At 28.8% G+C, this 25,013-nt stretch overlaps 6 protein-coding genes across 8 annotated transcripts; 5 read left to right on the forward strand and 1 right to left on the reverse strand.

Annotated features, from left to right (window-relative positions):
• Window positions 1-1,452: 1,452 nt before the first annotated feature.
• LOC145761042 (procathepsin L-like) lies at window positions 1,453-3,032 on the forward strand. The gene is made up of 7 exons (XM_082574558.1): window positions 1,453-1,546; window positions 1,635-1,774; window positions 1,879-2,073; window positions 2,189-2,380; window positions 2,469-2,637; window positions 2,749-2,854; window positions 2,933-3,032. The coding sequence occupies exons 1-7, from the start codon at window positions 1,453-1,455 to the stop codon at window positions 3,030-3,032; spliced, it is 996 nt and encodes a 331-aa protein (XP_082430684.1).
• Window positions 3,033-3,907: 875 nt separating this feature from the next.
• LOC145763997 (procathepsin L-like) lies at window positions 3,908-5,714 on the forward strand. Its single transcript, XM_082575554.1, has 7 exons — window positions 3,908-3,977; window positions 4,058-4,197; window positions 4,269-4,463; window positions 4,608-4,799; window positions 4,941-5,109; window positions 5,317-5,422; window positions 5,612-5,714. Exons 2-7 carry the CDS (start codon window positions 4,096-4,098, stop codon window positions 5,712-5,714), a joined length of 867 nt encoding a protein of 288 aa, XP_082431680.1. The 5' UTR covers window positions 3,908-3,977; window positions 4,058-4,095.
• Window positions 5,715-7,267: 1,553 nt separating this feature from the next.
• On the forward strand, window positions 7,268-11,903 carry LOC145763666 (centrosomal protein of 57 kDa-like). The gene is made up of 12 exons (XM_082575169.1): window positions 7,268-7,478; window positions 7,614-7,726; window positions 7,903-8,023; window positions 8,218-8,319; window positions 8,921-9,101; window positions 9,672-9,738; window positions 9,877-9,966; window positions 10,275-10,478; window positions 10,616-10,718; window positions 10,848-11,001; window positions 11,134-11,333; window positions 11,468-11,903. Exons 1-12 carry the CDS (start codon window positions 7,343-7,345, stop codon window positions 11,629-11,631), a joined length of 1,635 nt encoding a protein of 544 aa, XP_082431295.1. The 5' UTR covers window positions 7,268-7,342; the 3' UTR covers window positions 11,632-11,903.
• A 370-nt stretch (window positions 11,904-12,273) lies between these two features.
• On the forward strand, window positions 12,274-14,503 carry LOC145754118 (small nuclear ribonucleoprotein Sm D1-like). Its single transcript, XM_082570556.1, has 4 exons — window positions 12,274-12,390; window positions 13,226-13,302; window positions 13,686-13,886; window positions 14,126-14,503. Exons 1-4 carry the CDS (start codon window positions 12,377-12,379, stop codon window positions 14,203-14,205), a joined length of 372 nt encoding a protein of 123 aa, XP_082426682.1. The 5' UTR covers window positions 12,274-12,376; the 3' UTR covers window positions 14,206-14,503.
• Window positions 14,504-14,720: 217 nt separating this feature from the next.
• Window positions 14,721-15,951, reverse strand: LOC145761202 (uncharacterized). The gene is made up of 3 exons (XM_082574570.1): window positions 15,904-15,951; window positions 15,578-15,772; window positions 14,721-15,458 (listed from the first exon to the last, which is right to left on the reverse strand). Exons 1-3 carry the CDS (start codon window positions 15,949-15,951, stop codon window positions 14,721-14,723), a joined length of 981 nt encoding a protein of 326 aa, XP_082430696.1.
• Window positions 15,952-17,598: 1,647 nt separating this feature from the next.
• LOC145752364 (IQ domain-containing protein E-like) lies at window positions 17,599-24,191 on the forward strand. 3 transcript variants are annotated; one of them, XM_082568650.1, is made up of 15 exons: window positions 17,599-17,711; window positions 18,080-18,179; window positions 18,807-18,899; window positions 19,321-19,550; window positions 19,663-19,776; window positions 19,990-20,178; window positions 20,472-20,521; window positions 20,833-21,035; window positions 21,261-21,338; window positions 21,504-21,606; window positions 21,902-21,994; window positions 22,083-22,185; window positions 22,334-22,517; window positions 22,788-22,911; window positions 23,343-24,191. In XM_082568650.1, exons 2-15 carry the CDS (start codon window positions 18,080-18,082, stop codon window positions 23,401-23,403), a joined length of 1,725 nt encoding a protein of 574 aa, XP_082424776.1. In that variant the 5' UTR covers window positions 17,599-17,711; the 3' UTR covers window positions 23,404-24,191. The 3 variants fall into 3 exon arrangements, with proteins under 3 accessions (XP_082424776.1, XP_082424768.1, XP_082424784.1); XM_082568642.1 differs by lacking the exon at window positions 17,599-17,711 and adding an exon at window positions 17,746-17,892; XM_082568658.1 differs by lacking the exons at window positions 17,599-17,711; window positions 18,807-18,899 and adding an exon at window positions 17,746-17,892.
• Window positions 24,192-25,013: the final 822 nt, after the last annotated feature.

The following is a 25,013-nucleotide window of genomic DNA, read 5'->3' on the forward strand; positions in this document are numbered from 1 at the left end:
TTTTCCTCTACTAAACATTATTGTTTGAAGTGGGCGTATTTATAACTAGAACAATATAACCACATTTTATTTAGGTAGTTAAAATTTATTTGACCTCATTGCAATTTACATTGTTAAAGGTTACCATTAAATAAAAAAATAGGTTAAACAACTGCACAAGTAAACAATAAACATCATGTGATGCTTTTATTGACAAACATCATGGGATTCTGTGCAAATATTGTTCGATTACGTTTGCATTTTTTCGTTGCAAGTTAAATAAAAGAAAATTTGAGCATGTTGCAACAAAATGCGAACTTTATGACCCCATATTCAAAATTAAAAACGAAATATTAAATACGGAATTGTTTTTAGTTTTTAAATTTAGGGACAATTAAAGTTCAATTTTATCATATTTTTATTTTAAGATCTTTGTTTGTAAGTAACAATCACTGTTACAGGGGTTCAAAATTCTCATATAACTAATTTAATAATACTTTTAATAGTTTCAACAAATTTACCAACTCATAAAACTGCACCATCTTAATTTTGTTTAACTTTTAATGCTGTTTCGTTGTTTAATATTTTAAGCATATAAGGTAGGTTGTTTTTGGGGTTTTGCAATGTCAATATGCATTTCATTGTTTCCCAGAAATAATCTGTATGTAACCTTAATAAATATTTCTATTTAATGAACTGAATACCTAATAAATAAATCACAAGACTTGGGCAAATACAAAAACCCCCATAAATTGCTGATGCAATGCAACACTATTTACATAAACGCATGCATGTTATTTTTTAGGTAGCGACGACCTAATTAAATGTTAATGTTGTCGTAATTTTGGCAAGTATAATATCGTAAAACAACTAAATTTGTTTAAAAATGTAAAAATCATAATTTTAAAAAAAATGTTCAATTTACATAGATTTTTCTAGTAATAAGATTTCCCAGTGTGAAAATCAAATAGCATATTTGCGTTTTTTGGGTTCGTAATTTTTTACCAATACTAAATAAAAAGTTTGGTGTTATAATAACTTTATAGTTCATAGTTTTAAAATGCGCACTAATCGTTGCAAGGTTTAAAGTATCGATAAGTAAGGACATTGCCCGATGTTATTAACATAACTCTGCTTCAATCAATCATATTTGTTCAGTCGTTACAAAGTGCAACTATTATAAAGCACTTTAAATTATGTACACAATATCTTTGTTTAATGTTTGTCATCATTTTTGTATAACTTGGGTTTTTGGAAACAATATTCTCATTTGAGCTGTAAAGTTACCTAAAAGAACAATTGCAATAACAAGTTTATGAGCTGTTAATTTCAGAATTAGTAGACAATAAATTCTTATATCGGGAAAATAATTTTCATAACTCAAATTTAAATATTAAATAAATTAATGATTTTATATAAATAAAATATATGTTTTTTATATTTGTTTAGAATATTTATTAGAAAATTTACAAAATGAAGTTATTTGTGTTTCTCGCTTGTGTTGCAATGTCGTCTGCTGCACTAACTTTTTTCCAGGACGAGTGGGAAGAATGGAAGGCTATCAACGGTTTGTAAAATTAGTTTTTGTTGTGACAAAACATACAAATTGCACATAAAATTAATAAACGTTATGAAAATAATGTTTTTGTGTTCAGGAAAATCTTACACCGTTGCTGAAGAGGCAAAGAGGCAATACATTTGGATGGAAAATCTTAAATATGTCACCAAACATAATCTGGAGGCTGCACAAGGTCTACATTCCTACACCGTCCACACCAACAAGTTTGCAGATCTTGTAAGTTAATCAACTTTTTCTGTACCTTACATTCCAATTTCTTTTTGTTATTTAACAAGTATATATAAGGCTGTAAAGTTGAAAATTGTTGGCGTTTTGTTTAGGATACTGATGAATGGCGAGCACTTATCTTGAGTGATGTCACCAGACCAAAACAGTCCATGAGTTTCTGCAACAAATCCTTTACCGCTACCGAGGGCTACGCCGTAGCGTCAACAACAGTCGACTGGAGGACAAAGGGTTACGTTACTGGAGTCAAAGATCAAAAGCAATGCGGAAGTTGTTGGTCTTTCAGCGCAGTAAATAATTTTTTCTAACTTTTAATCAAGTTAAAGATAGTGTCCAAGTTAAAGAACTTTAATTTATTACGTTAATTATTAGATATAAACTCTTCAAATGTTGCTTCAATTTTAGACCGGTTCACTTGAGGGTCAACATTTCATGAAAACCGGAAAATTGGTGTCCTTGAGCGAACAGAATTTGGTTGATTGTAGTAAGGCCGAAGGTAACATGGGTTGCCAGGGAGGTCTTATGGATAATGCGTTCAAATACATTTTGGAGAATGGAGGAATTGACACCGAAGCATCTTACCCATACGTTGCAAAGGTTTGACAGCAAATCAAAACAAGATTGTTATGTCTAAAAGAAAATAAATAAACCAACTTTATTTTATAAATTTTATGTTTTTTTTTAGAACGACCCGTCATGTATGTTCAAACGCGGCAACGTTGGAGCCACTTTGACTGGTTGCGTCGACATTAAGACTGGAAGTGAATCATCTCTCATGCAAGCTGTTGATAAAATTGGCCCAATCTCTGTAGCAATTGACGCTGGGCACCAATCTTTCCAACTCTACAAAGATGGTAATAACCATAATGGCCCACTTACGAAAAACAATGGACAATAATAACTTTATCAACAGCTATGATAATAACTATAACAACACCCACTAAAAAGAGTTTTTGACATTTTAGGTGTATACTATGAGCCAGCCTGCAGCTCAACCAGACTTGATCATGGAGTTCTTGCAGTAGGATATGGAACCGACAACAACAAGGAATACTGGCTTGTCAAGAACAGGTAAAAATAACGATATTTTACAGAAAAAAAAACAATACTGGGTTTGTTTTTGTTAACATGTTTTAATTTTTATTTTAGTTGGGGAACTGTCTGGGGAATGAAGGGATACATCATGATGTCACGTGACCGGAACAATAATTGCGGAATCGCAACACAGGCCAGCTACCCAACCGTCTAAACAAAATACTTAAAAAAAGTTAATTGTCTAAATATCTTTCTTAATTTTTGTTTTGCATTTCGTCATTATTATCTTTTTTCATTTAAATGGGGTTTTGTGCAATATTTTTCTTTGTGTGCCCTACTTTAGTACCAAATATGCTGTTATAGTTTGCTTACTCTTAGAAAATATTATTGCCTAAATGTTAATAAAAACTTGCAGGCTAGTAGAATTTTGTATATATTAATTTATGGCTTATGTTCTTATACTTAGCATGCCTGTAGCACCATTCCGTTTAAATGGTTTACATCTTGAATTAGTAAATATGTTGTATAATAAAATCCAAACAAATTAATATTGCTTATTCTTTTGTACAGTTAAAAATAAAACAACAAAGAGTGCATGGCTGACAAGAATACAAACTTTACAAATGTTCGCTGCGTAAACGGTTTACATGGTAAAAAGTTGCATCACATGACCAGTAAAAAATACACTAAATCCAGATTTTCAAAAATTTATAAAAATGAAATAGCAGTTTTGTTCAATTAGGTTATTTTTATTAAGTTGCAATACAAATACTCGTATAAACCAGTCGCGTGACTTGCAAATAGGCGTACAATACGAATCTATTCCGAACAAAATTTTACGATGCTCAAAACGATATAAAAGAATGCAAATTCCCAAGTTCCGCAGTTTGTAGGCTTTCACAGTTTAGAATAAGGTAATACGGTATAACATAACAATTCAAAGATAATAGTTTACAACATTACATTTTTATAACCACAAAGAAAGAACTAGGTTATATTTTCAAAATTATATTTATTTCTTAGATTTTATATAAGTTTTCTGGAAAAAAAATGATGAAATTTTTGCTGGTTTCTTTACTTTTTGTGGCATGTGCCAGTGCCATTAGAAGTTCCCGTGGCGACCTTGATGTGGAATGGGATGAATGGAAAGTACAGCACGGTAAATTTTAACTAAAACCATTTAATTACACAAAGGTAGTCAAACTTTAAACTTACAAAATATTTGTATTTATCGTACAGGCAAAAGTTACTCAGCTGAGGAGGAATTCAAAAGAAAAATGACCTGGGATTTTAACCGACGTTTTGTGACAAAGCACAACTACGAATACGATCTCGGAATGCACACTTTTACAGTTGAAATGAACAAGTTTGCAGACATGGTAAGTATGTGGTTCTATAATTAAAAATAACGATTATTTTTATTTGGTTGATGACACTTAAATACTTTCAGGAAAGCGGTGAATTTAAAGCTATGTATCTCGGACAATTGACAAAACCTGCAAACGCCGACAGCTTTTGCAAAGCTGGGCCAAGGATTGATGCTAAATTTGTAAAGAACCCTGCAACAGTTGACTGGCGTCCCAAGGGATATGTAACCCCAGTCAAAGATCAGGCACAATGTGGTTCCTGTTGGGCATTTAGCGCGGTAAATTAATAGCCTTATAAATAACTTATGTAGATATAGTAATAAAATTATAAGGGCCTTAACTACGCATACATAACAATTGGGTAACTTTATATATTAATTAAAACATAAAATTTAAAAAAATAAACCATTATGTATTTTTAGACCGGGTCCTTGGAGGGTCAACATTTTAAGGCTAACGGAACATTGGTATCTTTGAGCGAACAAAACTTGGTTGATTGCAGCCGAAAGCAAGGAAATATGGGTTGTGAGGGAGGTTTTATGGATCAAGCATTTCAATACATTTTTGAAAATAAGGGAATCGATACCGAGGCATCATACCCTTACACTGCCATGGTAAAATAACTTTTTTGTATTGCGATACTTTAAAAAAACATTGGGTATTTATTAAATAATTTTTTATTAGTTCAATGGTAGGTAGGTATTTTGGATATAACGATGATTAAATACCATATAGTTTTAATTTTTTTATTTTAGGACGGGCGAGAGTGTAAGTATGATCCTAAAAACAGAGGAGCAACTCTGTCTAGCTGCGTTGATATAACAAAAGGAAGCGAAAAAGACCTTGAAAATGCTGTTGCTACGATCGGCCCTATTTCAGTTGCTATTGATGCTGGTCACCAATCTTTCCAGCTTTACAAAGAGGGTAATAATATAAAGTGGGAAACTCAAATTTTAATAAAAGATCGTATCATTTAACGATCGTATACTACCTAATGTGAATTTATATATTTTTGACAAGATAACTTATAAGCTTGTAAATATGATCATAATCAACTGCCATACTTTTTTAACTGTTTTTTATTAAAATTTACGTGATTCATAAAATTTTCTATTATAACCTTTTATTTAGGGGTATATTACGAGCCAGATTGTAGCACTGAATTCTTGGATCATGGAGTGTTAGCTGTTGGGTATGGCATGGATAATAGTGAAGCCTACTGGCTGGTTAAAAACAGGTAAAGTAGACCTAATCTTTTAGAAAAACTAAATTTGTTTTTTGTTAATCAATGTATAACAAAATAGTTAACTTCTTGTAAAATACTTATAGTAAATATAGTGTTGTCAATAAAAAAAAGTTGTATTATGAAATGTTTCGTTTTGTAAATTGTTCAATGTTTAACAACCCCTTTTTGATTTTTATTTAGCTGGGGTGTGGGATGGGGAAATATGAAGGGTTACATTAAAATGTCGAAGGACAGAAGTAACAACTGTGGAATTGCATCTCAAGCCAGTTACCCTGTTGTCTAATTGTCTAAAACTCAACGATATCACAAGCCAAAAACATAATTACTTCTTTTAACTTTTGATTTTGTCTAAAAAATTTTGACTGGCAATAAATATATTCTTGTAAATAACATTAAATTATAATATTTCCAATGTGTAATATGACTTTGTTAATATGTAACGCTAATAAAATAATAAATTAACGTGTGTCACGGTACAATTATTACAGCTGAGAGTTGAAATTTTTAACCAATCACAGTCGAGCCTGAAAGCATTTTTTAGTAAACCGACTCCGTGTTTTTGTGTACGGTGTTGTTGGCAGGAAAATTTAAAATTAGATTCGGTCCCTAATTTTTATAGCATGGTTAGTTATTTTGTTCTTCGCGTTCGACAATGCATTTTGAACTTAATTAAGTAAAATGATGTAAATGTGTATATTTGATTTAAGTAAAAATCATAATCTATTATCAAAATTAACCATTGGCAGTAAAAGGCCACGACCACGGGGCGGGATCGCATACGACCGTCAGACCGTCAGAAATTATATACTTTACTATGTAAAACTGGTAAATAATTTAGGATGCAATAAGTTATATAAATAAATTTATTATAAAATTTTTTTTTTTTGATTTTATTGTTGTTTTTTGAACGAAAAAGTTGAACGAACTTAGCGATTCAATCAGATTGTTTAAAATTTTAAAATAATTTTTTTAAATAGAGACTCTGATGCACAGCGTAATTAAAACTATATTGATTGTTTGTTGATCTTACAATGTAAAGTCAATAAATAAAAGTTTGATTTCAACTAATGCCAGAATGCTCACTTTTGTTATTAATAACAGGGTACCTAAAAACTATACAGAATCAAATGGATTAAATGTATATCAAATAGATCGAATAATTCGAAAGGACCAAATGAATCGTATGGAACAAAAAAATTAATTAAACCCCGACCCTGACTCATTCAGAATAAGCTTAATACATGCAATCCTTTCGGTCTACTTAATCCATTTGGTCCCTTAGATAATCACTTGATATACAGGGGACCAGAAGCTTCGGCCATGAGAAGCTTCGGCCAGAAGGTTTGGCCTGCAAAAAATACGGGGGGTCGGTGACGAAATTGCTGCGTAAAATGTCAGATAAGACCATATTTTACCGATATTCAAAATAAAATTTGACAAAAAGTATAATACATAAAAAAAATTTAATAAGTTATTACGATAAATATATATGTTAGTTTTTAGAATATTTATTTTTTTTTAAATTTTTGTTCCAAAAATGTATTTTTAAAACGGATTAAAGGCGGGCGCTTACAGCCTACATAATTTTTCATCTAACTGCGGGAAGTCCACGACGGAAAGCCCGCGTTTGATGTTAACGTAAGACCGTATTTTATCGAAATTCAAAATAAAATTTGACAAAAAGTATAATATATAAAAAAATTTTAATTGGTTGTTACGATAAATTTATATGTTAGTTTTTAGAATATTTAGATATACATTAGATAGATACATTCGATTCATTCGTTAATTTGATCTTGTATAGTTTATAGGTACTGTAAATAACACTTTGTTACTAATTATGTCCCTTTAGCTTTTTAGCAAATTTTTAAATCTAGATTTTTCAAATAAAGAAGGGTTAAATTTGTTGTCATGGCTACATCTTTATTTGATGAACCCTCTATTGCATCATTTCAAGAATATCCAACAAGAAGACCCTTTCTTAACAGTGATATTCCTAGTTCACCAGGAAGGTCTGTTAATGCTTATCCAGAAAGCAATAGCCAAGGTTTGCTTAAAATACTTAGTTTTTAATTATTATTTGTTATTTAGGCATACTTACATTTACTAAATAAACTATATATACAACTAGCAGCAATTACTCTTTACACTTTATTGTGTTTTATTTTTTCTTTTTGTGAAGCTGTGTTATCAGCGCTTAAAGGGTTGCAGGACAAAATTAGAAACTTGGAATTAGATCGTTCGAAAGCTGAAAAAAACTTAAAATCTTTGGCTGCTGAAACAACAATCTATAAGGTTTAGTTAATACAAAAAAAGCCTATATAACATTCAAAAATAGTTTATTTGATATATATACATTTTTTTAAATATTATTCAGTTTTTTAAACAAGAGCTAATATTGGAATGAGCAAAAATTTTAAAATAAAAATTTTGTAAATTACAAAGTTATATTAAATTATGATATTTTCTAGGACTTATTGGTACAATCTCAAAAAAGTTCCCCCGTTGGTAAACAACCTCAATCTGTAAAGTTTCTGAGTCCAGCTGAACGAACTTCCACAACACCAAAGAAAAATGCTGCTGACACAATTGGTAAGTTATTTATTAAGATCCATTAAAGACAACTTTTTTTTAAATATTATCTTAAATATTTTGTGTATTACCAAATTAAAATAACCTTATAATATTTTTTATTAACAACACCTTTAAATCCTTAGAACTAATTTGTCTTTTTTTCTATCCAATAAAAAAGTTATTGGAGGCATTTTATAATTGTGCTTTTCTAGATGAGCAGTTATTACATGCTAATAAAAATGACACTAAACTTAGCGATGTAACTAAATTATTAACCGGACATAGTCATGGAAAACCCAAGGACAAAACCACAGGTTTTATTAGAGGGCTTTTATGCACAATTTTACTTGACATTTTTGCACAGCATTAACTTTAAAAAATGATAAAGTGTGCTATTTTTTTATCGTTAATTTAGGAAAGGAATTATTGGTAGCCAAATCATTGTGTGTGAACTGTAAACATTTTATATATTTTTATTTGTTTTAATATTTAACAAATTTTTAGAACATACTTGCCAGTTCTTTTGCTGTGTTTCATTAATGTGGTTATTTGCATATAGTGATGCTAAATCATGTAATCTTTGGTATTAATTTGCTCGCTCTTATGCCAATTAGATACGCAATTGCACTAGCCTATTAACTACACAATACTTTCTGCAATTTTTTTAAAATAATTTAATTACTAGCACTGTCACAATAAATAATTAAAATTTTTTTAAATCATTTCCTTTTTGTCAATTAATATCACTACAGTTATACATTAGTTTACTTTTTATACAAATTTTCCACAGTTTTTTAAAGTTAAAAGCTACAGGACCCTCTATAAGTTATATATATATTTTTTAAATTTTTTGCACACATTTTTTTATGTGTTTTTTATTTTACTAATTCAATATTTTATTATTAAATTAAACAGAGGTGGAATCGCAATTGAGGAATGCTGACACACGATGTAGGTTATTGGAGCGACAACTGGATAACATGAGAAGAATGGTCCAATCAGCAGAAAGGGAGAGAAGTGATGCACTTGAACGCCAAGTTGCGTTGGAGCGTGAAAGAGGAAAAATTACTGCAGAAAATAGGGATACTCATGTTAGGTGACTAGAAATTTTTAAAATATTATTTTTGTAATATAAATGCAAACTTGTTACATAAGATTTTCCCAAGGTAAAATTGACTGTGATCTGTATTTTAAAATGTTTAAAATTTTTGTTAGTTTTTGTGATATTGTAACTTTTAAAAATATGTCAAGTGCGCTGGTTTTAAACTAAGGGTGAGCTTTTATTAATTCAAAGATTAAATAGCCCACTTTAATACGAATGTAAAAATATTTATTTTGTTAAGAGCACTAACAAAAGCCATAAAGTATCTTCACTGACGCTTCTTTTATAAATCTAATAACAATTAATAATCTTCAACTTATTATTCTTTTGTATTTAAATCTTCAAGTTGTTTGTTTAAGAAATATTTCTGGTATATTTAACTGCAAATCAATCAACAAGATTTACACAATGTTGAGCCTAGGTTTTAAGTCAATAGTTTTGTAGCGTTGTCATTATTTACTTTTTTTGTGGTTTGTAAAGAATAATAGTTTGGTCATAAGTTTAAAATTTTCTTAGTTTTTAGTTTTAAATCGACAATTTTTATTTGTTTTTTATATGTTTTAGGCTTTCTAAGTTGGAACATTTACAAGAACGATTTGAGGATATTTCAGCCAGAAGACTGCAATCAGACGTAAATATATTACAACATTAATAATTAATGCAATATGTGCATACTATCTATGTTTATAAACCATGTTAACTTGAATTCCTTTTTTTATGACTCTGTTCTGATAAAATTAAATTAAAATTGATTTTTTTTAACTTACAGGCTAGAGTAAAGGAACTAGAGGAGAAGTTAAAACTGGAAGAACACCAGCGCAAACTTTTGTCAGACAAAGCTGCACAATTTCAAACTGAGGTAATATTTTTAAAGTTATTTGGTTTTCGGTGAATTTGTTTTTTTTTAAGGGCCCATTGACTTAAAAACTAATTGAGTTTAAGTAGCAAATGTTATGCTATTTATGTGACAGTTTTGAGTTTATACACTTGAAAGGTAAAAGTTTTTGTTTCTATGGTTACAAGATAATAACAATGTTTTTTTAAGAACCTTAATAAAAGCTTAATACATAGTCTAAAGAAAACCAAAACAAATTGTTTTAAAATAATTTTTTTTAAATATATTAATTTATTATATATATACACTTTTATTAAAAATTTAAATTGCAGGCTGAGACACATCGCATTTTAAACAAGCATGAAATACCTGAGAGAGATGTTCCTAAGCCAAAGAAAAAGGTTACAAAAAAGAAAAAGGTTGTTCCAGTGAAAGAGAGCCAAACAAAAAAGGTTCCAAAACAAAGAGTTAAGGGTGCAGCGGGACAACCTCATTACAGATTGAAATTATCTGATGTTCCATTTATTGCTGGAACGGTAATTAAAATAGTAACTGTACAATACAAATAAATGTCAATTTCTTTGCAGAAAAAAATAACTTACTGATGAAAATAATAAACTTTATTTAAAAAGTTTTAAAATTATTCTAACTTTAAACACTTTTTTATTTGAAGTCTACATCCCCGAGTCATGCAGTGTCAGCAAACATGCAAAGGTTGCTTCATGGTTTAAAACATCACAGTCCAATGTACTGCAATGATCAAATTGTTTCGACAGGTAAAATTTTTTAGTCTTAAAAATCACATATTTCCAAACAAAACAGATTTTTTTTAAATTTTTGAACTTAAATTTAATGTACTTGATTTTTTCATTTGGGGTAAATTTTTTTGTTGTTTTTTTTTTCAGAGCGTTTGGGCTCAAGTGATTCAGCAGAAGAAGATCATGAAGTGAAAAGTAGAGGTAGAAAGCAATCATCCTCTAAATATGAGTCCTCTGCAACTGAGGAAGATCTTTCTGATCTTATGATTCAACTTCAGGATGAGTTTGGAAGAATGACATTGTAAAAAAAAATTATTTAAGTTTAGTATATATTGGTTTTTGTGTTTTATAAAAAGCTTGTGTTTTATAAATAGCTATGTAATGTTTTTTGATTATTTTAAGAAAAGTAACTTTAATCATCTTTTTTATAAAGTGAACATCAAGTGTTAGCGAAACAGATAAGTAACACACATGATCCACATGCAAAGAACACACTTCAACTTGAACTTGACACTTTGCTTGCCAAGATGGAGAAAAAGGGGGATCAAATTACCACTGTAAGGCGGCACAGAGCTCATATTGAGGAGGAGCGTCGGCGAAAGAAGAAAAGAGCACAATCACAACAAAATACTGGTAATTAAAATTTTTAAACTCTTTGCTATTTGTGTAAACTCTTTGCTATTTATATCTGCTTTTTGTTATAAGAGGTTATTGTAAGTTAGTATTAAAAGTTTATTGAAATAACTTATCTTAAAATATTGCTTTAGGGCCAAGAATCAGTTCTTCAATGCAAAGAAGAAGAACTTGTGCATCAAGCTCTCCAAGAGGACACAGAAAACCCGGGGATCTTCATCAACAGAGGATTGCATTTCTCCGAGATGTCAAAAACGTTCATTCTGCTCTCCGTAAAGTTGATCTAAGTTGGGATTAACATTAAATAAAAATTTTTCAAATGTCTAAAAACAGTTATCCATTTTATATTGTTGTGAGATTTTAAACCTTAAAATATATTTTTATAAATGTTTAACTTTTAATAATTATTTAAAAATGTGCCTGAATAACGAATGTGTATAAAATATATAGCATGTATCTATCTGAATACTAGTGTTTATTGTAAGTTTGTGAACTTTTTTGTTTTTTGTAGTAAAATATTCTAATTACTGTTTTTGTATTATGTAATAGGAGCAAGAGTAAATAAATATATTTGTATTAAACCCTTGTTTTTTTATCTTCAACTTCACAACCTAACAAGCCCATGTTATTAAAGTTTTAAAAGGGATCATAATTTAAACATACATTGGTACAACTACTTGAAAAAATATTTTGCTGGTTTCTAAAAATTGATAAAAACTATGTAACTTTATTTAAACATCAATCTTTGGTATATGGTGCTTCAGGCTTTCATTCGGCGACATAGTGTAGTGCTTTAAACGCTTGGCTTTTTTACAAGATTGAGTCGATGTAACAAGTGTTATCCTATAGTTTGGCTGTAAATTTTTTTTTTAAGAATAAATATTTTATGAAAAACGCCGGAGCCACTTACAAAAAATATTTGGCAACACTGATATTTATGCACGTTTTGAAAACGCGTATTATTTTTGGGTTTACTGATTTTCGTAAGCTGATAACAATTTTTACTCTAATTTTTTATCTAAAAGTGCTAGTATCTTATAACAATGAAGTTGGCAAGGTATTTTTTAGTTATAAAATTTTTAAAAATTACTATTTAACTTTAGTAAATACTAATAAATTAAATTGTTAAAGGTGACTGTCAGTTGTCACTGTCATAAATTTAGTTATTAGTTTTTTTTAAAAAACAGTCATCTTTTAATTAATTTTAACAATACAATATTAGTCATTTTATTAATGATGTAATTGTACTGGGTTATTGTTTTTTTTTAAATGATGTTAAATTGCACTAACATTCTGACATTTATTGCTGTCCTGTTTTTCACTAACTGTCTAATCTGACCGGCAGTGTGGTGTAGTGGTAAGAACACTTGCTACATCACACATGAGGTTGTGGGTTCAATCCCCACTGATCTCATGCTGTAGTGCTCTTGAGTAAGGCGCTATAAACCATATAAACTCCTGCTGAGCCAGCACTTAATCAGCATCATAATTACCGAGCAACTATAGTCTCTATAATATCCCAAACTGCCACAGGCAACTCGCGACTGGGTCGGAGTAACTTATGTTACTCTATGTTTAAGTCATGCATTCGACTTTCCCACTTCGAGGATAAAGATATATACAAAAAAATCTGCTAATCAGCAAAATGATTAATTTAAATATTTAAAAAAAAAGAACTTATAAATAGTTATTAGGATAATTATGTAAAACTTTCTCTATATGTTTGAAATGCGAAAGTACTATTTGTGTGATTACAATACATTTATTTTAAAAGAATACATGGTTTATCACTATCAGACTATTGTCTCATAAATATATGTAATTTCAAACTTACTATTAACCATGGTAATTCAAACAAAGTGTAATTTTATTTTATCTTTTTTGTTTTTAAGATTTTTAATGAAACTCAGTCATGAAACTGTGACAATTGAGTTAAAAAATGGAACTCAAGTTCATGGAACTATTACTGGCAAGTTTGTTTATTTGTTAAAATTGAGTGTTTTCTTGTAAAAGCAGCATAATAGCTATGCTTTGTTATGTTTGTTAAGTTTGTTAACTAAATCTTACCTCGTCCAACAAGAGGATCTAACTGCAAAGAATGTTGGTTTCACCAGATATATCCAGTGTAAATTATCCATAAATGGGCATAAAATGGCTTAAATTTTAAATTGGTTAAAACCAATTAAGATGTTTAAATTGAGGTAAATTATTTTAGTAAAATTTTCTGGCATAGGTAATTTGAATTATGCAATGCGTCAAAGTCTTTGATCCCCACAGTAGTTTTGTTATTATGGTTTTTAATCAATTTTTAAAAGTTTTATTCATTTTAAAAAAAAATAAATGTTTTTATAGGAGTTGATATTTGCATGAACACCCATCTTAAGTCTGTCAAAATGACTGTGAAAAACCGAGAACCGGTTAACCTTGACAGTCTTAGTATCCGTGGCAACAACATTCGATATTACATTCTTCCTGACAGTTTACCGCTTGATACTCTTCTTGTTGATGAAGGGCCAAAAGCTCCAAGAAATGCGCTCCGAGATCGTGGCCGAGGTAATGCTACTCTATTTAAAATTACTCGGTTTCTGTAAAATTAACAGGATTAAATGAAATAGATCAAATGGAAAACATGTATTAGGTGTATTATAAATGAAAAAGAATTAGGGTTTAATTAATTTAATCCATTTGGTACTTGATCCAGTGCATTTTATATGTAACTAAAATTACTGCATTAAATTGTTTTATATTTGTGTCCTTACATTTTTAGAAATTCATTCTTAATTTTTCATTAGGTGGTCGTGGTGGAAGAGGAAGAGGCCGTGGTAGGGGAGGTAGAGGCAGAGGTAGGGGAGGACCACCTCGTAGATATTAGATGTAAAAAAATACCCTTATACTTACACTCAATTTTCTGCTAGAAATTTTGTTCAAATTTTTGTCTTTGTTTTAACTAAAGTAGATCAATGAATTAATTGCTTGACCTTTAGATACAAAGTTGAAATTTTGTTGCAATGTTGCTGCCAATATTTAGACACATTAAATTTTTTAAACATTTTGGTAATTTTGCCTTAAAATCGTGTATTTTTTTGTCCCAAAATTAATAAAACTGGACATTTTTATTCTTGTTTATTTTTTATCCACTTTTATAAGAATTAACACAAAAAAAAACATGCATCTAAAATTCAAACAATCGGGAGTTAGTTAAATAAACTGGTTAATGTTATTATTTTCTTCTTTTATGCCTTCATTGTTACCCAACGCCATCTAAACTATACAGATATATCAATTTCGTTTAATTTTTTTCTACTAACAGCTGATAGTGATAACTAAGCTAAAATATGTTTTTTTTTATTTTTGAACAATTATAGTACGCATAGAAAATAACCAATATTAACAACAATCATCACTAATGGAAATTAAATCCGGCGAATTAATAGGACTTGTGGATGCAAATCCACTTTCAGGACTTAAATTGTTATGTTCTGGTGACGTCATAATTTCTTCTAGGTCTGCAAATGCTTGGTCCAAATTCTGGTCATGTAACTCAGTAGAGCCGTTTACGGAATTTTTAAGATCAAAATTAGGAAAAACGAATTCTTGCTTTAAAGTGGGGTCGAACTGATTAAAAAAAGAACCAGCGTCTAATGGTAAAATAGTTTGCACTGGGCTGTGATCGCCATTGTCGTACTGGTGTGTAAAATGATTAATAGGTTGTTCTAGTATTTTCGAAACACCAATTGGTTTATTTTGTTGTTCATGGAAATAAGGTTGTTGGTAGAATACTTGCTGCCCGTAAAATGGTTCGTGATTTGGTGGAGCGATGTTGCTGCTAACTTGGTAATATTGTGACTCTGTATTTTGATAAAATTGCTCTCTTAAAACATCAGTATCATCTTTTTTTAAATCGTGAGTAATGTTTTTGATAACATGAACTTTATTCTGAGAATTTTCTAGCGCATGATTTTCAAAATCTTCCCTTTCTCGATCTTGAGTTTGATTTCCGGAAACTGCATCCATAGCCCCGATGACCAATTGGTCTTCAGATCTACACCAAAATCGATTTCTATCTTCCCAGTTTCTTGTTCCTTCCATACAATCTCGTAAAAAGTTGATATATTTGATGGCAAGCTGCGTAAGAAAAGGAGGTTAATGTAAAAGTGGGTATAAGCATGTTGGTATGTAAATTTAGCTATTTTTTCAAATTACGTTTTTTATGCGTTACGTTTAAAAGTTTATTTTAAATTTACCTGAATTGTTTGTTTCTTGTGCAATTTTCTGTTTTGTGTTAACCGAATAGGAATGACGCTTTGTAGCGACTCCAGCGCCTGGTTGAAAACTTGAAGGCGTTGTCTTTCTTTCCCTGCTGTACCGGTTCGTCTTTTTTTAGAAGGTTGTGAAATGGATTCTGCTTTTCTTTTCAGATTCTGCTGTTTAAAAACTTTCTAAAAGTAAATAAATAAGTTTTTAGTATAGAAACTTAAATTGTATTAAAAGCAAGACATTTACAAATTGTTTTTAATTAAATTTAAAAATTTGTCTATATCTCATTTTGATGTTGCTATTTTTTGCTTACCATGTTTTCGATATGATAATCTGTAGATTGGTAAGCTGGAAATTGCATTTTCTTTGTTTTAAATAATAATATATTAGTAGATGAAATAAATAACTGAATAGTTTGAGTCATTAATTATTCGCTTATATACCTTTAAACAGACAAATCGAAAACCCTTTTTCTTTCAATTTTTTCCAGGTCTTTAGGCTTAGTCGAAACGCAAATAGCTTTATTCTGTGTGACGTCAAAAAACTTGCAACGTCACAGGGCGAGCAGGGTTCAGGGGAAATGGGGAAAGTGATAGTTAATTCGGATGCGTGGTTTCCGACTTGCGCGCTTCTTTAAAGCCAAAGCCCTGGATGGCCACGTGCTTACTTTAATCCCATTGTGACATTGCAATTTACCTGAGTAAATTTTGTATGCCGGTAATATAATCCAGACTTTTGCAATTCCGGTTGGGTTATGTAAAGCAAATAAAAAAATAGAAACAGATTTCAGACATACTTTTCTATGTTTTTTCTCTGATATGTTTTCATATTTAAAGTAAGATTAACATTTTAATAACATTTTTAATTTTTTTGGTAAACTTTTTAAAAAAAATGTTTTTTGACCTTTTAGTATTGTTTTTTAGAGATGAAAATTAAATTGTTTCGTAGACAATCTCTTTGATCCTCGTTAAGCTAACAGTTTTTCTACGTCACAGCTGGATGTTATTACGTCATAGATAACGTAGCTTCGAACGTCGCGGTTTGACACTTCTCACCTATAGCCTCTTGATTGGTCAGTGTTGATTTTTACATAGATTTTTGGAAAATATTATTTACGTTTTTAAAAAAATTAAAGTTTTTCTTATAAAAATGTACTTAAAGTTGTACTTCAATTAAATTTGTTGTATTTATTTTACTTTTCTAAATATAGCCTAATGTAAAAGTTATGGGACTTCTTTTTACGTACTATTGTACATTTATTGTTGGCCAATTCTTATAGATAAATAGTTTTTTTTTAATAGGCAGTATTTCTTTTAATTTAATAGGTTTATTTTAATTATTCATTTTATGTGTAAATTTTGAAATCGATAGACTAATTTTTATTTTCCACACGCTCAAATTTAAATCAAGTCTTTTAATTTGTCTTTATATAAAACTTGAGCGAAGGCGACGCCCGACCATCGTACTTCTACGTGTAAAAAACAAACACACATTGTATTTGTTTAATAAAAAATTGTTAATCATTTTAAACAAATATATAAAAAATTCCTAGCTGTGAATAATTAACAGTTACTTGCGTGAAACTAAACGGTAAATGAAAAGAAACACGATATACTTACAGTTTTAACATAAGAAAGCTTTATTTTCGCTAGGCACTGGCAGAATTAATAATTAATGTGTATGTGAGCATGTTTTAATAGCGTTACGAGTTTTTGTAGGCAGTTTAAGGTTATTTTTCGTTTAAAATGTTTGGTATTTTTTATTGGGGATAAATGTTTTATCCGACAGTCGTATATTTAACTAAATTGTGACGTCACTAAGATACGAAAAAGCGTTGATTGGTTAGTTACCGAATCTTCGTTTTGTTTTCGTATCGATCAAAACAAACAAACAGATTCACTGGCGGACTCAATTCTACCGTAGTAATTCCTTCATTAATGCTTTAAAAAAGCAAATAAGATATAAAAAATTGTTTATTTTTTTATTGTAGTTAGGACTAAAGACTGGCTGACTGTCTGTGTGTTTTACAATAAATCTAATTAAAGTCGTCACTCGTCAGAAAGTTATAAATGCAGGTTGCAGCGACTTATATTTATCTTTGCCAGTCGATTAATACGCAAGGTATATACACAATAATTCTTTATTAGATGTCTTTTTGTAGGTGACACTAAAAGTAGGTGGTAAAAAAGTTGAAAATAAAATATTCAAAAAAATGCCTTCAAAATACGGTTCTGAAAATCGTCCCCCATCGCCATATTCTTCAACACAATCTCCACGAGTGAAAAATCAAAATAAAACCAAGGTCTGAAGAACTTATAAAACAGCAATGTGTTAATCAGTAATATCACTTTTATGTGAAGGAATCAAAATAGCTGTTACCTTTAATCTTATAAAGTTTTTTTATAAAATTATTTTTATACCTACTTTATGTTCTTGTTAAAGTTATATTCTTTATCAATATATGTTTAACAATACTAATTTTTTTTAAGATGTGGAAACCTTTATCAGCGGGTGGAAATCCACATCAAACAAATCATCAGCTGGAATCAACAAGAGAAATGTGGCTCAAATCTTTAAGACAGGGAACAGGTAATATTGTATTAGTATTTGCTGAATATACAAATGTTTTGTGTGTGTTTAATTTTGCATTGATGCATAGTGTTTGTTTGAAATAAATGTGATTAGTTTTTTGAATAACTATAAAAGCATCAAACAATAATTTATTTTTAATTTACATTTAAAACAAAGCCTCACTAGTACTACATATATTTGAATTTAAATTACTACAGTAGAAGCACCATTATGTTTTCTTTTAAGATTATTCTAATAAGTGTTTAAAGTGTGTCATTTATCTATTAACCCTGCAACAAACTAACTATTTAACTTGAATTATTTTTTTTTACTTTGTGTCAATTAGAAAATTTTTATTTTTAGTTTAGTACATTTTGGTTTAGTCAATAGAATTTAGTTGGTAGTTTAGGTTTTTTATCATTTAGTTGAATCAAGTCATCATACACATTAAAGTTTAAAAACTAAAAAAATTGAATAAAACTGCACCTAAATGCATTATTTGGTTTTGGTTTTACTGTTTGATACATTTTTACTAATGTCATTTTAATTTTACTAACACTAGAATGATTGAGTAGTGGATTTGATAGTTATCTGCATGCCATTTTATTTAGCTCAGATTTTGAGTTTTAAGTCTTGCTTATTTAGTCCAGGCAAAGCATTTTTCTGGTGATGAAACGTACAAAAGAAGAACCGACGAAGAATATTGGATATCAACCTTTCGTAGTGACACTTCTATAAGTATGTGTGTTGATATTGGCCATAAGTTAAATTATCATTAAATACAAAATATATTAAAGCTAAAAGAAATGTTAGTAATTAGTTTTTAGTTTGAGATTATTAAGAGTTTTAAAGAGGTTTCAAGTTTTAATTAAAAAATTTAGTGATAGTCAATTGAAATACAATATCACAGCTTGGCAGACATTAAAAATTGTTAAGTGGAATTGGCTTGAAAAAATCAATAATATTATTTTAAACCTTGTTCTAAATCAATGATTATGTTTTTAAATTTGTATTTTCTCGTAGTTTATAGTCATAGAAAAAAGGTGGGTTGTGTAAAAGTGGACATAAATAATTATTTTATTTTGTTTAAAAAAGGTTACAAAATTTCAGTAACAACGCTTAACAAATTCAACAAATTTTTTTTAAAACTTTTTTGTAGATATGCGTAAAAGTCCTATTAAAGCCATTCATGGTCTGAACTCAACCAATGCATCAACCAATCTTGCTCTTGTCAGCTCGTCCGACTACCTGAAAGAGCAACTAGGTTTGACGACTCAACCACGACACAAAAGAAGTGGAAGTTGGAGCGGAGGAGCTTCTTCCCAGCCCGGAACTCCGAGGTACAAACCACAGGAAGAAATGTATGACGAAATCATGCAATTAAAAAAGGTTAAAAAAATTTTTTTTTCAAGTTTTAGATTATTGCATGTTGTTTTTATGCGCGTATACACAATGTACTATAAAAACCTTATATAAAAACCATACTTAAATGTTGTTTTAGACAATCAGTTCACAAAAGAATGAATATGATTCACTTAAGTCAAAAGTAAGAAGACTAGAAGAAGAAAATATTAAGAAAGATAAAACTGTTGACCAACTTATTGAACAATACTCTGTAAGCCTAAATGTTTTCATGGCAAATATGTTATGTATTTATCAACGTTTCTTAAAAAGTATTTTTAAATTATAATCTAATTAGTTATAAAAATATAATTAAAGTTTCATTTTAACATTGCTTTTCATAAGTTTGATGTTAAATTTAGTGTTTTGGGGTTTATAGCTTAGGTAACCACCTTGTCTAAATATTTAATGTTTGTTTGTTTTATAGATTTTAGAGGGATCAAAAAGCAAAGGAAAACAAAATGACAACAAGCTCATTGTTACAACATTAAAGCAAAGACAATTAAAACTAGAACACAACATAAAAGAAAAGGATAAGGAATTGCTTGCAGCAAAAGAACGGATTAAAAGTTTACGGAGTAAAGCGAGGGCTGCTAAATCATCTTATATGCAAGAGGTATTTTAATTTTCTGTATTTTTGTTATGCAAAACTTATTAGATGAAAGGGTGTCTTATTGGGTCACCAAAAATTTACTCATGCACTATGGAAATTTTGTTAGTCTGTAAATTGGACATACATATATATAATGTTCACTTAGCTTTATTATATATAAAAAAGATATAATGCATGTTGCAAATTTTGTATGAGAATTGTTTTTCTTGTTACATTGTAATTTTGCCAGTTTTATTAAATTATTTAGCGCATAAAAGTAGGTTATTAAATTTATGGTTTAAATTATTAATATGTAGGTTGTCAAGCTGCAAGGTGCTTTAACAGACCAGGAGGCTGAAATAAGCAAGTAATTGACAATTTATACTAACTTTAGAGCCTATCATGTTTAATTTATAAACTTTTAATAAAGTATTTCTTTAATCATTTTTAAAATCCTTTATACTTAAAAAAAAACTGATTCTTGTAATATTTTTATATTTAGTGACAAAAATGTATAAATTTCTCCTTAGCAATATAGGGAAAATCTGTTACAAAATCTTCTTTCTTTAAAATAACTTTATTTTAAACAAATTACATTTCATTACTTAGACGTCATATGTTATTGTTGTAATGTAAAATTAACCACAATTTTTTATTAAATTTTTTTTTAAATTTTAGACATAACAATGAAACTTTTTCCAACGATGATGATCTAAGTTCAACTGGTCATTCTCCAACCACCAAGGTTGGAGCATTAAGACAAGCTGTTGTCAAATTAACATCTGAAAACTCTCGTTTGGAGGAAGAGAATCGATCTTTGAAGAGAGACTTGGATCGTGCTTTGGATGGAAGTGATTCAGGATCAGTAAGCGAAGATATAAGTAAGGAGAAATTTTTTTTTACCAACATTAGATCATTTTTTTTTCAAAATTTAAAGGACATTTACAGAGGAATGTAAGAGTAACATTGGGTTAATTGAAATGTCCTATTGTTTATAAAATGATACATAAAGTTTTAAGTCAAATTTTTATCGGTAAAATATTATTTGGTAACATAACTGTAATCGAATTATATTATAATAATTTGTATAATATTATTTTTTTTAGAATACAGTGCATTGAGTCGACCAGAGTTAACAGCAATAATCAAGAAAAGCAAAAGGGAAGAAAAAGTAAAGATGGAAGGTAAAATAAATACATTGGACATAAAATTAAATATATAACATCTATGAAGATTTCTTTAAAATTATTTTAAAAATAACAGACTATAATAATATTTCTTCTTTCTTTTTTTTCAGTGTTATAAATTACTTGGTATGCCTGTTTTATTACTAACTGTTGTTTTTATAGGGGAAAGAAAGTTGTATAGTGAAGAGCAAGAAAGGTTGAAACAAATAATTCGCAAACTAAAGGAGGATAAAAACGAGCTCCGAAATCAAAACAGCCATCAAGTGTACATTTTTATTTATTTTAACTTTTTATTTTTAGATTAAAAATGTAGTAATTTTTTTAAATTAAAAGGTTTGCATAACCTCTGTTCTGTGGCAAGGATAATAGTGAAAACTATAGTTAAATACGTTACTATAAGATATTTGAGTCTATAATATATTTATCTGTGCCTAAATACCCGAAAACTGAAATATTTTATTATTGCTGAGAGTAGCAGCACATTTTTTAAATTACATTTTCAAAATTACTCAAGTATCTAATTTTTTTTTATGTTTTGACTTTAATTACAAAAAATGCAGACTTGAAATTGAGAAATTAAATGAAGATAAAGAGAAACTGAAGGAAGAACATCAAGATTTATTAAAACATTTCAAACAAGAAAAACAAAACAGGTATATATATATAATATTTATTTTTGAAATTATTTTTTTATATTCAAATATATGTGTAAAATTTTGTAAATTTTTTAATTTTGTTTAGAAACCGAAAAAGTCAAATTGAACTTGATGGAAAGAAAGAAAGGTTTAGACAAAATCATGCAGCAAAATCAATTCAACGTCAATGGAAGCAGCATCAAAAATCCGTAATTTTGTTCACAAATAGTTAAAAAATTTAAAATATTTGTCGTAGAAAAACAAAAAACAAAATTTTTTAATTTTTCACATTTAAAAAATTTAAAAATAATCAATGAATTAAAATTGATTGATTATAAATCGTAATAAATTTTTTAGAATGAGGATGACGAAGCTCTTCGAACGATCCAGTCGTCATTTCGTGGACATCTTTCAAGACAGGAACATCTTGATAAAGTTGATCAAATGAAATCCACCTCGAAGTATCGGACACCAAGTCGACCTTTATCACCAAGAAGTACCTCCAGTTTGCTGGCTGTTGATGAAATGAGTGGAATATCTGGTAACAAGTTATTTTAAATAATAAAATTATTTTGAAATTAAATTTTTTATGAAGACTGTTATATTATTCATACATGTTATCTTTGCGATGTTTAACTAAGAGTTAGATTATTATTGTTTGCATTTTATGCAATAATATTTTAAATTAACATTACCAAACTTAATACTTATCACTAAATATATTAATCTATTTGGAAGAAAACAGTGTAAAAAAAAAAAATTTTTTTTATCAAATATCTAAATAACTTTGTTATTTTTTTTTTCTTTTAAGATTATGATGTGGATACTGATGAAGATGTAAACATGATCCAAGCTTCTATGAGAGGTCATCTTGCAAGGTCAGATCATCTTAAATACGAAAACAACATCGTTTCTTCATCACATCATACATCAAGGTAATTTTTAATAATTTTCAGATTTAATGTCTACTAGCTCTTTTTGAGAAATGGTTTAAACCAGTAGTTCCCAACTTGTCACAGCCAAATTAGTTTGCCACATTTCCACAGTCTTTGTATACAGCTAGTATAAATGTATGTTCATAACTGATGGGATTATATTAACACTATAAGTTCAACCGACTGTGGGTATTGTCTTGTTATTTGTAACAGTATGTACCCATATTGTTATGTTATTGAAAAAAATTAACTTTAGTTAAACGAGCCCCATCTGAGAATTTCTGGTTTAAAAAATATTACATACAAGTTTTTATTGTTATGTTATTCTTCAACAGTGTTAGTATGGCACAAATTAATAAAAAAATGTTTAAATATTTAAATTGTTATGAAATTAAATAGTCATTAGTGTTAATTTAAATATTATTTCACAGACCTTCTACTGCTGGCAGTACAAGAAGAAATAGAAAATCTTCCAATATTATTTATAACTGAATTACCACTAATCAAATTAAGTTGGTACTTTAATGTTGCATGCTTTTAACAAAAAGCTCTTTTTTTGAATTTTTTATATATATGTATGATAAATATATTGAATTAGGACTGAAATGGATTAATGCTTTAGTACTGTACTTACGGGTTGTGCATAAAAGTTGGATTTTTAAACAAATTTAATTGTTTTGTACCCAATAATGCAAAAAAAGTTCAATCAAATATAATGTTTACACTTATTCTCTACATTATATTAAATATATTTAAAGTTGTTCATATGTTGTCATCCTAATTTATAAGGGTTCTTTATCATTTTTTTATTTGTATTCTATCTAAAACTGTTTGACTGATATCATGCAATTTTTATATTGTAGAACTGTGTAGTATAACATTTATTTTTTTTAATAATCATTGTTTTTTAAATTAGATTTTATCCGATATATTTATGTTGTATATATTGCAATGACATTTTATTTCTAAAAGTGTAAATTTTTGTTTATGATACCTGTTTATAATTTAAAAATCTACAAATTTATTTAATATTTTTTATCCACTGTTTTGTTAAGGGTTTGAATATCGTTTTACAGCATTTACCTAAGCATTGCAAAAACAAAAAAATAAAATGATTAATTTTATGACGGAGAATCGATTAAAGAGGTTAATAATAAAGTCAATTTATTAATTGTCATAACTTTTTTATTACAGGTATAATAAATTGTAGTAAATGTATGTTACAGTTACCTGTTTATTAAAAGAAGCTTTAGTTTGTAATCTTTGTAAATAAATGCACAATTTTATGCAATTTCTTTGATTTATGGAAAAACTGTTCAAAAATGTTAAAAAGTTTTGAAAAGATAGCAAACCACGTTCTCATTTTTTCAGGTTTTTTGCTTATTAATAATATACCTAAAACACGATTCTATTTTGCAACGAAAAAAAATGACGAAATTAATTTAGAATTTAAACTATGTCCTAAGTAGTTATATGAACACAAATATTTTAGGTATGTAATCGCATAAAAACCAAACCCATAAAATTTTTTTTTTGGCCTGTTTATATAGAATTTAACGTGGGATTAGTAATTGGCGGTATTTTTTAGTTTAAAGTTATAGTAAGTTATACTATATATACAACTAGCATAAAGAAAAAATTATTTGCGAGGTGGGCGTGTTGATCGTTTTAACACACCTCTCTATTCAGCAATGTGTGACGAATCGAACATGTGCACTTTGGACCTTTTTTACTATTACATTTAGCTCGTAGTTTGTTTTTGTTTATCTTTAAAACAGGCAAAGCAACTTCGGTACCAGGTCGATGGAAAGGTTAGTTTATCGTTTATTTAGAAGTAGTGGTCAACGATGGTTTAAAATGTTTTTTACGAGTATTAACTTTTCCTTTGCTAAAAAAATACTTGTATTAATTCAGGTTTCTTATTTACAAAGTTACGTTAGATAGTTAAAAAATATAAAAACCTAGGAAAAACTTTTTAGTCTGTTCATGTATTTGCTGATTTTTACGCATTCTGCAAGGACTAGTAACTTATTGCATGCACATAACTTGCATATATTTTATTTTTTTGTATATATCTTTATTCTTGATGTGGGAAAGTCAAA

This window comes from Corella eumyota, chromosome 1 (assembly GCF_963082875.1).
Source record: "Corella eumyota chromosome 1, kaCorEumy4.1, whole genome shotgun sequence".
Lineage (NCBI taxonomy): Eukaryota > Metazoa > Chordata > Ascidiacea > Phlebobranchia > Corellidae > Corella > Corella eumyota.

What these genes read in the sequence shown, in the direction of transcription:
- LOC145761042 (XM_082574558.1), top strand. Translation starts at nt 1,453, where the DNA reads ATGAAGTTATTTGTGTTTCTCGCTTGTGTTGCAATGTCGTCTGCTGCA. An exon ending in CCAACAAGTTTGCAGATCTT is followed by an intron (nt 1,775 to 1,878) that starts GTAAGTTAATCA and finishes CGTTTTGTTTAG; the next exon opens with GATACTGATGAATGGCGAGC. An exon ending in TACTGGCTTGTCAAGAACAG is followed by an intron (nt 2,855 to 2,932) that starts GTAAAAATAACG and finishes TTTTTATTTTAG; the next exon opens with TTGGGGAACTGTCTGGGGAA.
- LOC145763997 (XM_082575554.1), top strand. Translation starts at nt 4,096, where the DNA reads ATGACCTGGGATTTTAACCGACGTTTTGTGACAAAGCACAACTACGAA. An exon ending in TTTCCAGCTTTACAAAGAGG is followed by an intron (nt 5,110 to 5,316) that starts GTAATAATATAA and finishes CCTTTTATTTAG; the next exon opens with GGGTATATTACGAGCCAGAT. An exon ending in TACTGGCTGGTTAAAAACAG is followed by an intron (nt 5,423 to 5,611) that starts GTAAAGTAGACC and finishes ATTTTTATTTAG; the next exon opens with CTGGGGTGTGGGATGGGGAA.
- LOC145763666 (XM_082575169.1), top strand. Translation starts at nt 7,343, where the DNA reads ATGGCTACATCTTTATTTGATGAACCCTCTATTGCATCATTTCAAGAA. An exon ending in ACCCAAGGACAAAACCACAG is followed by an intron (nt 8,320 to 8,920) that starts GTTTTATTAGAG and finishes TAAATTAAACAG; the next exon opens with AGGTGGAATCGCAATTGAGG. An exon ending in GAGTTTGGAAGAATGACATT is followed by an intron (nt 11,002 to 11,133) that starts GTAAAAAAAAAT and finishes TTTTTTATAAAG; the next exon opens with TGAACATCAAGTGTTAGCGA.
- LOC145754118 (XM_082570556.1), top strand. An exon ending in AGTTCATGGAACTATTACTG is followed by an intron (nt 13,303 to 13,685) that starts GCAAGTTTGTTT and finishes ATGTTTTTATAG; the next exon opens with GAGTTGATATTTGCATGAAC. An exon ending in GCTCCGAGATCGTGGCCGAG is followed by an intron (nt 13,887 to 14,125) that starts GTAATGCTACTC and finishes ATTTTTCATTAG; the next exon opens with GTGGTCGTGGTGGAAGAGGA.
- LOC145761202 (XM_082574570.1), bottom strand. Translation starts at nt 15,951, where the DNA reads ATGCAATTTCCAGCTTACCAATCTACAGATTATCATATCGAAAACATG. An exon ending in ATTATCATATCGAAAACATG is followed by an intron (nt 15,773 to 15,903) that starts GTAAGCAAAAAA and finishes ATTTACTTTTAG; the next exon opens with AAAGTTTTTAAACAGCAGAA. An exon ending in ACAAGAAACAAACAATTCAG is followed by an intron (nt 15,459 to 15,577) that starts GTAAATTTAAAA and finishes TTTCTTACGCAG; the next exon opens with CTTGCCATCAAATATATCAA.
- LOC145752364 (XM_082568642.1), top strand. Translation starts at nt 17,803, where the DNA reads ATGCCTTCAAAATACGGTTCTGAAAATCGTCCCCCATCGCCATATTCT. An exon ending in TCGTAGTGACACTTCTATAA is followed by an intron (nt 18,900 to 19,320) that starts GTATGTGTGTTG and finishes ACTTTTTTGTAG; the next exon opens with ATATGCGTAAAAGTCCTATT. An exon ending in TGAAATGAGTGGAATATCTG is followed by an intron (nt 22,518 to 22,787) that starts GTAACAAGTTAT and finishes TTTTCTTTTAAG; the next exon opens with ATTATGATGTGGATACTGAT.